General features: G+C 50.1%; 1 protein-coding gene across 1 annotated transcript; it reads right to left on the bottom strand.

Annotated features, from left to right (window-relative positions):
• Positions 1-5536: 5536 nt before the first annotated feature.
• LOC4330821 (probable fucosyltransferase 8) lies at positions 5537-8781 on the bottom strand. Its single transcript, XM_015771199.3, has 2 exons — positions 8363-8781; positions 5537-7258 (listed from the first exon to the last, which is right to left on the bottom strand). The coding sequence occupies exons 1-2, from the start codon at positions 8598-8600 to the stop codon at positions 5769-5771; spliced, it is 1728 nt and encodes a 575-aa protein (XP_015626685.1). The 5' UTR covers positions 8601-8781; the 3' UTR covers positions 5537-5768.
• Between the last annotated feature and the right edge of the window lie 5908 nt (positions 8782-14689).

Genomic DNA, 14689 nt, shown 5'->3' with positions numbered 1-14689 from the left:
GTGGTCTGGGGAGGATTCTTGTCATGGCTCCAAATGTCTGGTAGCATGGGACCTCGTCTGCAAAAGTAAAAGCCTTGGAGGCCTGGAAATTAAAAATCTGCATTCGCAAAACATCTGCCTGCTCACTAAAATGATCTACCGGCTTTTTTCTCAAAATTCCCCATGGACAAAATGGATTTGGAGTGAGCACCAAAACTCTGCTCTCGGCTCAGCCGATCTGGGACAACACTGGCACACTCTAATCACTCTTCTGCCGGTCCTTCGAGCTCATTCCACTATGAAAATCGGTAATGGTTGTCGAACAAACTTCTGGCTTAATGTCTGGCTGACTGATAAACCTCTCTCGATTGAGTTCCCAGCCCTCTTCTCTCACAACACAACTACTCATCTCACGGTTCGTTCAGCGCTCCACGCTGGGCTTAATTTACCCCTTGTCCCAAGACTGTCAACAGTGGCTCAACAACAATTACATCTGCTGCAAGACCTACTTCAAGACTTCCCACTCTCACAAGACCAAAGACACAATACAAAGTTCAATCAGCTGCCGCAATGGCCTGATATCAACTTCAGCCCTCTATTGCAAAACCATGGAAAGTCAGCAACTTTGGCCACCCCTGGGAATTCATCTGGAAGAGCTCGGCCCCTCCGAGGGTTAAATTTTTTGGTTGGTTAATGTAGCGCCCGTTCCGTCGTGACGCCTAGCGGGAAAAATTATCTCTTAAAAACCCTAATTGCGAAATTTGTTTCTTTGCTTGTTGTCTAGTGTCCGTGCCATCTCAAGATCTCAATCCCCGATCTATCGTCGAGTTCAAATCCGAATCCAAATCCTTCCAAATCAAATTCCTCCGCAAAAGTCTATTTTGCCTCCCCCGGGTCGATGGGCCGAATCTCGCTCGGCCCATCTCCCTCTCTCCCTCTCCCGGGCGCTCCCTCTCTCTCTCTCTCTCTCGTCCTCTCCCCTCCCCGGCGCGCTCCGCTTTCCCCCCCCCCCCCCCCCCCCGCTCAGCTCCACTCCGCCTCGCCCGCGCGCCGCGCGCGCGTGCGCGAGAGCCGCGCCGAGTGCTCCTCCTCCGCTCCGCCCACGCGCGTGCGCGTGAGCCGCCGCGCCGAGCGCCCCCTTCCCTTCTCCTCGCTCTGCCGCGCCTGCGTAAGCCGCCCGCGCCGAGCCAAGTCCTCCCTCTCCGCTCCCTCGCTGCCGCTTCCCGCACGCCGTGTTCGCGTGCGCGCGCCCGCGCGGACGCCGCCCGTTGCAAGCCGCGCGCGCGTGCCGAGTGGCCGACCGCCCGGTCGCCGCCGCCGTCAGCCTCTGCACGCGTCTGTCGCCCGTGTCGTCACGCCGCTCCAAACCGCCCGCCGTCATCGCCGTCGTCACCGCCCGGCCCCCGCCACTCCGCGCGCAAGCCGCCAAGGGACGGAGGCAGCGCCCCTCCTCCCTCTGCCGCGTCGCCCCCGCTCCCCTCCTCCTTTTTCCCGAATCGGCAAAAGGGCAAGCCCCTTTCTCCCCCTCCTTTTTCCCCCTTTTCCCCCGCTGGCGTCATCCTCCCTGTCGCCGCTTTGGCCGCGACCGCCGAGCGCCAGCTCGCGCCTTGACCGCCCTAAGTCGGTTCCCAAACCGACATTGCCGCCCCCTTTAAACCCCAGCTCCTTCCCCTCCAATCTCCCTCGTTTTCGCCTCCTCGCCATAGCTGCCGCCCCCGTGCTCTGTTCGCCGTCGCCGTTCGTTGTTGCGCGTGTCGAAGGAGTCGGCACGAGCAAGGACGCGGAAGGGGACTTCGGCCGCGCCCTCTCCTTCCTCTTCCCCGGCCCGAGGCCGGAGAGATTACTCCCGCGCCGTCGGCCTCTCGTCACAGCGCCCCTCCTCATCTCGGTGATGCCTCCCTCCGTTCTTCCTCCTCGCCCCATCTCCTCCCCCTAGCTTTCGGTAGTAGCTCGAGTAGACTCCCTGTAGCTAGCCGGCGCCGCCCCGACCGTTGCCGTCGCTCGCCGCGTGCTCGCCGCCGTCGCCGCTCGAGCTCCATAGCACCCGCACGTCGCCAGCCTCGCTCGGCGTAGCTCCGTCCAATCCGACGCTAGCATCGGATTCCCGTGGTCGCGTGAATGCTCTCACCGCCGGGAATCGGTCCCTCGTGACCTCGTCGGCGTTTCCCTCTTCACTCCCCGCCGGTTGTCGCCGCCGCGATTCGCCGCCGTCGAACTCCCTCTGGCGAATCCGAGCCGTTGGCTCGTCTCCCCTCATCACGAACAACCGCCCGGTGTGCTAGCTTTTGCCCGTATCGTCGTGGTTCGCTCCGCCGCTCGCCGCCGCCGCCCGCCGTCCATTCGCGGCCGGGTCGTCGTCTACCTCCCGCTGGCCCGCGTGGCAGCCACGTAGGCGCCACGTCGGCGCCAGCTCAGCCTAGACCGGGTCGAGCCGACCCCGGTCAGTCCCTCCCCGTGCGCGCGTTCCACCGCGAGCCGTGAGGCTGCGCGTGGGCCCGCCGCATCCGCGTCCACCGCGAACCGCGCGCGTGCACCGCGTCCCTCCCCCGCCCGCGCGCATGAGCCGCGTACTCCCTCCGCACGGTGAGCCGAGCCGCTGACAAGCGGGTCCCACCCGGGACCGCGCATGGTGAGCCCGGTCCACCAGCTCTCTCTCTCCTCCCTCCCGCGCGCGCGTCTTGGGCCGCCTTGGGCCACCTTCTTGGGCCGGCCGGCCCGTTAAGCTCGGCCGAGCCGCCCTTTCTCTCGGGCCGCGCCCTAGCCGCCCGAGGGAAGTCTATATTCCCTCCCTCTCCCTTTTTCTTTTATTTTCTTTTCGAAAAAGGATTTAATTAAATCCTTTTCCTTTAGACCAAAAATCCAATAATCTTAGAAATTCAATATCTTCCCAACCGTAAATCCGTTTGACTCCGTTCAAATTCCAAAATTTCTCAAATCTCGAGATCTATCTAATGGCACGCTTAGAGGTCATTAATAGGGCTTTATTTTCGCCGTTTGTTGAGTTGTCCCGTTTTGCATATAGTTTCGGAGCCCGAAGACCCGCAGTGCGAGGATTTCGAGGGTCAAGCTCCAGATCTCGAGCAAGGCAAGCCACCTTTGAACATCTTGAGCCTATATTTGAAATCTAATTATATTGCTTGCAAAATATTATGCATTGATAGGATTGCACTTAATCTGTTGTTCCGTCTGCAAGGCAGATTGGCAGACCTACCTAACTTGTTGCATTTGATCCTTCCATTGTTAATTGCTATACCATGTCCCCTTGTAACCATCCAGTTGCGCCTCGATATTCGTGCACCCTGTGCCAGTATCGACGGTCGCCTTCAAACTTAAAATCTGAGTAACAACTTGGGTAAAACTGGAGTTTTACAAAAGACTTGGAAAACCCGACACCTGGGTCGGTGCTTGCGAACTAAATGAATTTCCAAAACCGCGGACCGAGAAATGTACCGGGTGTACGGTTTCCCGCTATCGCACTTATGGACCGATTCCTTGGAATTTCATCCAAACATAAGTCAAGTACGACCACATGGGTGGAATGGGACACCCCTGGCTGAGTAACTAGCTTATCAGGGGAGCCTTGATGCCGAGAGACATGTGGATTCGCCGGGGTGGTGTCGGAGAGGACCCCTGGGCTTCCTGGCACAGTATGGTCTGGGACCTAACCTGTTGTTGGTCTGGGACCCCTCTCGTCGGCATATGGTAAACCTGTGTCGGCTTTGGAAATGCCTTGTCATGAAAGCTTGGAGGTCTCCCGACGTGGCTGATCCCCACAGGCTGGGTGATCCGGGTTAGTAATGTCGTGTGGATAAAGTGTACCCCCTCTGCAGAGGTTAACAAACTGTTCGAACAGCCGTGCCCACGGTCATGGGCGGATGTGAGGTGATTCCTAGCGTAGTTTGGTTTGACTACTGCTTGTGAAATTGCTGTGTGAAAAGGGGGTTCGGTGTTTGAAAAATCTGCAGCTGATGGGATCAGCTAGGCCCGGATGGCCGTTTGAAAAGTTGTTGGCCCGGGTGGCCGTTTGAAAAGTTGTTGGCCCGGGTGGCCGTTGAAAAAGCTGTTGGCCGGGTGCCAACCTTGTTTAAATTCTAAAGACTGATACATTGCACATACTCCGACCGGACGAGACGCACTGTCTCATCCGTGTCGTTTGAGAAGCACTCACTTAGTTGTTTCAGAAAAGAGTTCAAATAAAATTAATTGCAAAAACACCAGCCTTTCCTTGAAGCCTGCATTAAACACTTACTTCCCATGGCTTGCTGAGTACTCCCGTACTCACCCTTGCTCTATATAAATAATCCCCCCCAGTTGCTGAAGAAGATGAAGCGGATCCTGCTGACGAGGAGTTCTTCCAGGAGCAAGCCGGCTACGATGAGTTTTAGAGTTTCGGCCTAGTTCCCAAGTCGCGCCTGTGTTGATTGATCCAAGTCCTGGGTTCCGCTTTCCTTTTGTAATGCAGTTGTGAGCTCGGGATCTGTCCGCAGCCCAACATGACTGTACATCTACTCTATAATAAAGAGACCTCTGTTGCTGTGATATTCTGTCTCCCTGTGATACCAGCACTGTTTCCTGGGACTGGTATCGATTAACAGATTAATTTGGAGCGTCACGGGCTAGTTCCGGTCGGGACTAGTTCGGGGCGTGACAGTTAATGACTATGAACAGACTACCTACTGCTGTCAACCTGCACAAGAAGTCAATCATCCCCTCCCCAACATGTCAACTATGCAATACCTGCCTGGAAGACACTGACCACATCTTCCTTGCCTACCCCCTGGCATATGCTTTTTGGGGCCTGATTCAGGTGCTACCCATGCTAACCTCCCTGAGTGAGATTCACACCATCCACTGGTCTGGAGACCTTCCGGAACGACTAAACAGCACCTTCTTCCTCTTGTGCTGCTGGCGCTTATGGAACCACCGTAACGAAGTTGTTTTCCAACACCTTGCACCATCCATCAACCGTCTTCTCTGCTGTTGCGTCAACGACGCCAAGCTTTGGGCAAACCGTTTCAAGCTGGCTGACCGGGCAGTTCTTCCGTCTTGGCTTGCATCCTTCTCCTCTCCTCTCCACCTTCTGTAATCTCTCTTGTTTGTTTTCTCTCTTTCTTTCTTTCTTCTTTTCTTTCGTGCTGTTTTGCTTCCTCTTTTCTTCTTGTATGGTTTGTAAAGTTTTGATGTTTCCTTAATTTTAATTCAGGTGGGGAGTTTTCCCCCCGGTGCCATTCAAAAAAAAAAGAATCATTGTGATGTACTTCCTCCGTCTCATAATATAAGGGATTTTGAGTTTTTATTTTCATTGTTTGACCACTCACTTTATTAAAAAAATTTGTGCAAATATAAAAAATAAAAAGCTGTGCTTAAAATACTTTAGATAATAAAGTAAGTTAAAAAAATAAATAATAGTTCTATTTTTTTTTAATAAAACGAGTGGTCAAACAGTACAAGTAAAAACTCAAAATCTCTTATATTATGGGACAGAGGGAGTAGGCAACTGGAGTAGCAATCTGTGTGGTAGGTAGAGATGTCAATTTAATCGAACTGAAAAGGAAACTGGAGAGGGAATCTGTTTGCGTGTGTGTATATATATATCCGAATTGTTTTATGAAGAACGAATTTGAATACAGATACATAATACATTTTACATAATACATTTTGTGCATTTTCAGGTGTATACGAGTCCAAACGAATATAACGAATCTCCAAAAGGCCTAGTTAATCCACAGGACGTGACGTAACGAACGCAATTCGGAACGTGAAACCGAAGAAGTCACTTCTCCAAAAAATTAGCTATCGAACAACTTGAGACCGAACCCGACATCCTCGCAGTGCCGAACGTACGGCTTGACGGTGGCCGCGTCGACCTCCTTCTTGGCCCTGCACGAGAGGATCGGCGGCGAGTGGAGGCACGGCTCCACCGACGTCGACCTGACGCACGCCACCTCCGACCTCTCCTTGTCCCAGTCCGGCCGGAGCAGGATCCACGGCTTGACGCCGGCGAAGCTGTAGGCCACGTACCCGAACGTCGACCAGGCGCTCATGGCGATCTTGTCGCAGTAGCTGAGCAGATAGATCTCGGCCAGCGCCTTCTGGTTGTGCTCGTTGGACGTGTACTGCTGCTGCTCCTCGTGGCTCGGCTGGTACACCGCGACGATCTCGCCAGTCTTGGTTGGATTCTCGTAGTACATCCCACGGATCTTCTCGTAATATCCCGAGTACAGAGAAGCGATCAGTACGGCCTTCACCTTCCCTGCTTCGGCAGTCGTGTTCGCCGGCTCCGCCGTGCCGAGCTCCGGCAACAACCGCTGCTCCCTGATGCACCTCGTCAGCTGATCATACATGTTCTCGAATTTTATCGGCTTCTCCGGGAAGATCCGTATCTGGAACCCGATTTTCTCGTCGACTCTGGCAAGGTACGCTTCGTAGTACCTGCTCACGATTCCCCATACTTTGTTCGTCGGATGGAACAGGTACCTCCCAAGATGATGGAACACTGACTCCTTCTGCGGGAACATCTTTTCCAGCTCCTTCTCGTACATCGGCGTCATGAACAGCGCCGGCGCGAAGTAGCTGTCAGATTTGAGTATCATCCAGTTGAACTTGTTGAGAATCAACTGGTCCTCGTCGCAGAAGATGTTGTCGGACAGCTTCAGCCGGAACTGCTCGACGTGGAGGTACACGTACGGCGGCAGCGACGACGCCGACACGCTGCCGGGGTCGTCGTTGCGGACGACGTTGTTCTTGAGCATGTTGACGTAGCTCTCCGGCGCGCCGATGTGCAGGCCCTGCGGGTTGTTGTGGGGGAAGTCGCCCGGGAGCACCCACGAGCTCCCCGGGAACGGCTCGCAGAAGAGGCCCTCCTGCTCCGCCGCGACGTGCATGAGGAGGACGCGGTTGGAGATGAGCGCGTACAGGAAGGTGGAGGCGATGGTGAGCATGCGGTTGCCGAGGCCGTTGCAGGGGAACCACACCACGTACTTGCACTCGGCGTTGTCGGCGTTGCGCCCCGCCTTGAGCTGCTCGATCGCCTTCCGGTAGCGCTTCGTGCCAGGGCCGCACTTCTTGTGGTAGGCCTCGTACTTCCGCAGCTTCTGAACCAGGTAAGGGGACAGAGGGAACGGAGACTTCTTCCGGTAGAGAGATGATTTGTATCTGCTCTGACATGAGGATTCTTCGAATGCGGCAGAGAGTAGTCCTCCGAGAAGCTTGTCCTGGGGTTGGGGCAGAGATTTGGTTGCAGTGGCTGGTACAGAGACGTTTTTCGGGGCTTCATTTTCTGCAGAAAAGTTAACAGAAAAGTTTCTTCAGGCATTTGCACAAGACAATGCAGAGTGTCACACTGTAATAATCAGACCATGCGACAATGCAAAGTACCATTTTGTCAAAATAAACATCGTGCTGTACTTTTTTTTCCTCTCAGAACAGCCCCCATATAGGAACAAAAGTTTACTTTGTTGTAGATTTGTCATCACTCTCAACAGCGTTGTTACCAGCATTATTGCTGGCAACATGCACGGCAGAAATTATCCATCTCGGACCACCTACTTTCACGAGGGCATGAGGCCTCCCAAGATGCTTAAGTTTGTCTGCTACTCCAGTAAATCCAGGGACCACTCGAGTAAAAAGCCAAGAGGACCTTCGTTAAAACAAATAAAATAAAGAAAGAAAGCTATGACCTTTTGGAATGCCATTCTGCAGGGGCAGGGCATGCAGTAAAAGCCACCGACACAAACAGAAGCTAGGAGTACCTCCTTTGGAAGAAACAATGATAAGGTAGGACAAGATCCGCAAAAGGATGCACAAGTGGTGATGGCATCAAGACGACACCGTCATCACGGGCTCGCCACATCACCGAACTAGAACTGACTGTTCATCAAGCACAATGCACAATAGGATCTGATTCTGGACTGTGCATGCATCCCAAAAGTTTACTCATGCATTGGATCAGCGATCTGAATGCTAGCATGCAACCTTGTCCCACCCAAATCAAGCGAGAATGCAAGATCTATATCTAGTTTTTCTTTTCCAATTATTTTTCAGTGATCGAACTAACATGCGTGTGTGCTTGCGGCTATGGTCGTAATGCCAGTGTAGTAACATGATGTTATCCTCGTATGACGTATCAGCGATCACCGGCCGACGAAATGCCAATTTTCACCCTGCTACCTCATATGCTGCAGAAATGGTGAGTACCTACAAAATTGCTTACGACAACAGCTGCTTGTTCATAGGCCGATCTCATCAGAGCGCCGGGGGACCAAAATTCCCTTGCTTGCACACTAGCGGTCAACGAGTAAGCTTCGTTGCCTTACGATGGACGCGATCTTTCAGAATTCACAAGCGCAAACAGCGAGACGAGAGAGAAAAAAGGGGGACTTACTTTGTGTCGTTGTTACGCCGCCGGGGACGACGTGGCGGCCGCCGACGTTGGGGGCGGAGGTGGTTTGGAAGGAGCCCCAGCGGCCGCCGAAGACGAAGACCAGGACGGGCAGGGTGATGAGGAAGCCGACCAGCACCATGTGCGGCCGGACGGCGCCGCGCCACTCGGCGGCCCGCTTCTTGTCGTCGTCGGCGTCGACGCCCGGAGCCCGCGGGCTCCGGGCCCGCTTCACGTCCATCCCACCGGCCACCTCCTCCCTCTTCGCCGGCGGCTTTGCTCTGCTTTTCTTGATCTCCTTCTCTGCTTCTCAATTAAGCTCTCGTGTTTTGATCCCAATGATCCGTGGTGCCGTGCGTTTGCTGGGCTCGCTTGTGCCGGCTTCTCTCTTCCTCCTACTCCTCCTTCGAGGCGAGATGGTCAAAGTGATGGAAGCTACGGGGGGGCCTTGAAATGATGCCGACGTGTGCCCGATGCACAGCGGTGACTGCTTCCTTCGTTGGCTTATGCAACGTGCACTAATTTATGTACACCAACATCATGTATTCTTCGCGCGCGCGGGAGTGGTTAGCTTTTTTTTATGATCGTTGTTTAGTCGTTGGTTCTCAACTTCTCATTGATAGGACCGAGAAGACAATTTTTATACTCATGCTCGTAATTGAACTGGCAGCCATCTCCGGCCCTCGATTTCCCAAAAATGAATTTTTACTATTCTCTTCTTCCAACTTACAAGTACTAGGGTTAGTGCAACTTTTGCAAGTTGCATGCCTCGGCCAGCTTGTTGCAAGATTACTTTTTCTTCAGACGGATAATTGTTTCAGTCAACGGACTCCAAGCCAATCGAGCCCACTTGTAATAGTCACGGGATACTTACCTCACGATTCAAAATTCGATTTTGCTCCTTTTCTATCAATAGATAGAAATGAGTGTTCGTTATAGGGGATAGGATCCATCTGCTCTCTCTCTATTTTCTTTGATGCAATTTAGAGAGAAAGAGCAGTGCGAACTAGAAAAAAAAAGATAATCTATATATTTGTCGACAAATTTTTCCGCAAAAATTTGACAGATGTAATTACAGTACAATCGTAGTGTAATTACACTGTAACTATAGTGTAACTTGTATGTAACTTTCAAAAATCTCTCCATAACATAATATTTCGGTAAAATGAAGGTCGTGGGAACAAATTATTTCATATATGTGTGTGCTATGATTTGTTTTCTTCCTCACCAAAACAAATCTTGTAATAGATCTAACGATTTAAAATTATGTGAAACTTACATATAAGTTACACTGTAGTTACATGCAAGTTACAGTGTAATTACATATAAGTTATAGTGTAATTACACTACAATTGTACTATAATTACATCTGTCAAATTTTTGGGGAAAAATTTGTCGACAAATGTATAGGTAGTCCCTTCAAAATTTTGTTAATTTGGACGACGCTGTTCTTTCGCACCCTTTTTTCTCCTTTTGCTTTTCAGAGAGATGGATCGATCGCTGCACGTATTGCTCGTTGTGATAGAACAGCATCCGATTAACTCGGGCCGCCAATTCAGATCGATAAGACCATTTGTGGTGTTCAGGGTTCCATCAGTGCCCACATGGCTTTGTGGTTATCTTGCCGGTTCTTCGCTCGTTGTAGGGGTGAATTGATTGGAAGAAGACGACTTCCAAAAAGTCATGTGATTTGATTCTTCCACAAATGGTACATCGGTTTCATAGGTGTCAGACTTCGGGATCACTAATATTACTCGAGCTCCATTTAGATAGCGGTAGGTGGATTGATAATGGAACAAGTACTACCTTGGAATCTTTCAACGCCAGAAACAAACTAATTGTAATGACCAAGTTGGCCATACAAGCTGTGGTAGTTGGTATCTGATAAGCTGCAATCCACCGTTGCTTCCGTGTTGGACGGCCAGTGGTTGTACTCCCAACTCTACTAATTAAGGTTAATTATGTAATTTTCGCTTTGTCGAGGTTTGGTGTCATGTCTTCTGTCCAGAGATCTGATGCAGTCATGCAGCCGTCTCGCAAGTGCAATGGAAGTGCGCAGGCAGCCTCCTGTAATCATTTGGCCTTTTCTGCATATACTGGGTATTTTAGCTTGCTGCCATGTGTCTTGTCTAGAACAATAATATGTGGCGTCTTATACCTGCAATGCTGCAAGCAGACACATGGAGACTAGTTCCATAAAACTTTATGGTCTTCTACTCTTGTTACCAATAGAAATGGCAATTTGCCCCACCGGGCCGGGACCCTGCGGAGACCCGCCCCTACAGGGGCAGGGGCGGGTATAGTTTTCAACCCGTGGGGCTTCGGGCCGGGTCGGGGCCCCGGTCTTGGCCGGGTGCGGGGACGGGGGAGAAAATGCACCCGCGGGTGACTCGCGGGGACCCGAGGTAGGTATATTAGATCTCGAAAGGTTAAAATACAGCCCATTACAGTAAAGGCCCGAGAAGCCCAATCCACCCCTCCCTAAAACCTAACTATCCTCACTTCTCACCTCTCCCTATCCTCTATCCTCACAGCCGCCACACGTTCTCTAGTCTCCAGGCGCCTCCACTGACCGGCGACCACGGCTCATGTGCTCCACCAACCACCGCCCCTCTCCCTCCACCCCTCTCTCTTCGACTCCGGTCTCTGTTTTCCACCCTTCTCCCTCGACGCACCAGGCAGCGCGGCGACCGGCGACGGCCCACGGCGAGGTGCGCAGGCGGGCTGCTATGGACTATGGTATGAGGCGGCACAACGGTGAGCAGGGCGGCGTGCAAGTGGTGAGTGGGGCAACGAGCGGGATAAGCAGCCGGGAGGGGCAGCAGACAGGCAACTACTACTGTTGTCAAGTATTTGTGGTTGTGCATTTAGTTCATGGATGGAGTAAATCGAACTACTACTGCTGCTGAATTCTTGAATTGCTGATTGTGTACTAGTATTCTTGTTGAATTGATGGATTGTTTTGCATTTTTATTTTCTGGTTGGATGGAATGCTCACTCTTATTGCGGGGCCCCGGAGGGGCCGGGGCCAGGGCCGGGGCCAGGTGGTGTTTTGGCCCCGTATCTCACATTGGGGCCGGGGTCGGGTGAAGAAGTCGGGGATCAAGGGCGGGGGAGTTCCAGACCAACCCACCCCCGACCTGCCCTATTGCCAACCCTAGTTACCAAACAGGCAAATGGACCCGGATATAGTTTTGTGCTAGAAGCAAATGTAGGAAAAACCGCCAACCTTGTTAGGTTCCCACCGGTGGCATGATTAGGTTAAAGTCCCCGATTTAGGTTGTTTGTATTTATTATTAATTATTTATGTAATTAACTTTTAGTAAGTGAATAATTGTGTACCTGTCAATAATGGTCTATATAACCACTTTGTTCATGCTCACTACATTGAGTATGCACGCGTGTATATAAGCGTCTATTATTCTCAAAAGGAAAAAACAAAGTGATAAAGTTAAGGATTCATGTGTGTATAAAAACTAATTGTATTCTCTTTTACCGAAAAATCGTACACGCACACTCTAGATAGTGGTGCAACCATCAAGGTTTCTATTACAACATATTACCTTGCAGCCTCTCCTCGCCTCCATTTGATTGTGGCGGTTGTGGAGTTGGTGATAGTGGGGGCAGCGCCACTAGAAGCCGACGGTGACTCCAAATCCGGTGAGAGCAACAAGCAAGAGACGCTCCAGTGTGACACTGGACGGTACAATATTGTACGTTTTGGACTTGGACGCGGTGGAGGCGTCACAGCTTTCGGCAATGTATGGGCCAGCGGGGTGGTGATCAGCCCAGCATCGGTGACCACGCGACGCTAGGGTGGTGGCGGCAGCTACCAACCCCGTATCTGGGCTCTATGGTGGGTGACATGGGCAATGCGGTAGCCCCGGCGCGGCATCACAAAACGACGGATAAGATAATATAGATGGCGAGTCCGCTGTCGATGAGGGAGGCCACTGATTCCTTGATTGATTTCTTTCTCCCTTCTCTTCTTTTTCGCAAGCAGTGCTGATAACGTGTTGAAACTCAAAGCGAGAGCGAGAGGATTGAATGAGATGAATGAATTTTCATTGACCAATGGCTTGCATACACATATATATATATTTAGGGGGATTGGTGGCAACCGAATAGTGCGCGGAGCCGTGACCCAACTGTCGCAATTCCTTAACAGGGAGTGCAGGAGCGAGGAGGCACGGCACAACCGCCGTGCCTGCTCACTTCGGTGGCAATCCCATCCAAAAGGTAAGGATGATCATCGAGGGACAGGGGTAACGGTAAGTCAAATTTAAAATACTTAAACAAAAATATTTTTTTATGACTATATGATGGAGTACATGCACACGCACCACTGGGCATGCAACACTACATTCACATCTCACATATGCACCCTCTAATACACGTTAGCTTTAAGAGACAAAAACCAACTGTGTATCCCTGATTTCACTAATATTTCGTTCGCTCTTTTCACTGTTCAATGTGATAACCAGGCTTACCGTTAAGTACAGTAACCTTCCCTAAACCCTGGCTGCATAGTGCATACGACATTTAGGTACACAAGACGAGAACTACCAAGTACCGACTACCAAGTGGAGTATACCAGAAACAGCCAGTTTAACGAGCGGAACTCCATCAAGAAACGGTGGCTCAACTGCATAAAGAAGCAACGAAATGATTCGGACACGACTCCCCGTCGGGCGCCCGATCAGAGGTGGAAATCGGGCGCTGACGTTAGCGCCCGATTTACGTGTAAACTTTCTTTAAATTGATTTTTCTTTTAAATTACTTATCCAAATCATGATCCGATTGCACCATTAAATTCGTTGCAATTAAATCTTCAAAACAAGACCACACATGAATATATTCCGACGAAATTTTTTTACCTAGTTATTGAATTATTTTTAAATGTTACACGATGTTACACTAGGTATATCGGAATTGTTGCACTAAGTAGATCGAAAATGCTTCACTCGTTTAAATCGGATGTTGTTTCACCTTATATAAAAACAATGTTTCAGCAAATAGCGAAAGAATGTTTTAGTTCACTGCAACATTTGATCCATACATAGTGAAACATTATAGTACACTAGATGAAACATTTTTCGGTGGAACAAAAAATGAAACGAATTCCCTTAATAGGGGATTTCTAAAATATGTGGGTTTTTCTGTTGCAATGGAATGTTTTAATTCACTACAACATTAGATCTATATATAGTGAAACATTGTGAGTACACCAGGTGAAACATTTTTTGTGGAACAAAAAAAAATAAATTTTCTTAATAGAGGATCTCCAAAATATGTGAGTGATTTGTTGCAACGACGCGTTCTATAATATCAAAATCCATTGCAACATTTGATCTGTATATAGTGAAACATCACGAGTACACTAGCTGAAACAACGTAAAACTACTGGTTAAAACATCTAAAAAACCATATGCATCATTTTTTAAAAAATATCAATAAAAAAGCCAAAATATTTTTTTATCAAAATATAATCATATGTGGTTTTGTTATAAAGATTTAGTTGCAACGAATACAACGGTATGATCGGATCGTGGATTGAATAATTAGTTTAGAAGAAAAATCGTTCCAGACGTCCGATTTTTTTTCGGCCGCTCGGACGCCATTTCCCCAATGGTTCCTTTCAATGTGGGCCGCCGAATGGCACATCAAGCTGCTGTTTCCTTTCAATCTTTCAGTAGTACTACTAGCACCGTGTGCTATGCAAACAGCAAAGATCGCTATCAAACAGGAGCGTATTCATTTCGGACTTCTTCATAAGTAGCCCAGCCTTTTCCCTGTGAATCTAGCCACGCTTCACTGTGCACTCGTTAGATCGAGTTTGTTCGCGCAGCAAACCAACGCGTGTGGTGTGCTCGCCTGACGACGCTCTTGCCTCTTCATCGCCGTCGTCGGTGAGACGGCCGGAGAGTCACCGAGCAGGCGCGATCGAGTATATATAATTGCGAGCACGCACTGCACGCCGCGGCATCCAGGACGGAGAAGAAACTCGTAATTTTGGCCCACTTCTCCTACTGTTCATCCATGAGCCGATGGCCGGCACGACGTGACCGGCCGCATCATGTCACCGCTCACATGGCTTGTCCGCTTGTTCACTTCCGGGGCTGTTTGGTTTACAGAGACTTATTCCAAGTTCCTGTCATATCGGATGTTTTGACACTAATTTAGAGTATTAAACATACACTAATTACAAAACTCATTTTATAACATTGAACTAATTCGCGAGACGAATCTTTTAAGTCTAATTATGCCATAATTTTAATAATGTGATGCTACAGTAAACTTTTGATAATTATAGATTAATTAGGTTTAAAA

Source organism: Oryza sativa, chromosome 2, assembly GCF_034140825.1.
Source record: "Oryza sativa Japonica Group chromosome 2, ASM3414082v1".
NCBI classification, from domain to species: domain Eukaryota; kingdom Viridiplantae; phylum Streptophyta; class Magnoliopsida; order Poales; family Poaceae; genus Oryza; species Oryza sativa.
This window is presented reverse-complemented; position numbering and strand designations above follow the sequence as displayed.

What these genes read in the sequence shown, in the direction of transcription:
- LOC4330821 (XM_015771199.3), bottom strand. Translation starts at nt 8,600, where the DNA reads ATGGACGTGAAGCGGGCCCGGAGCCCGCGGGCTCCGGGCGTCGACGCC. An exon ending in CGGCGTAACAACGACACAAA is followed by an intron (nt 7,259 to 8,362) that starts GTAAGTCCCCCT and finishes ACTTTTCTGCAG; the next exon opens with AAAATGAAGCCCCGAAAAAC.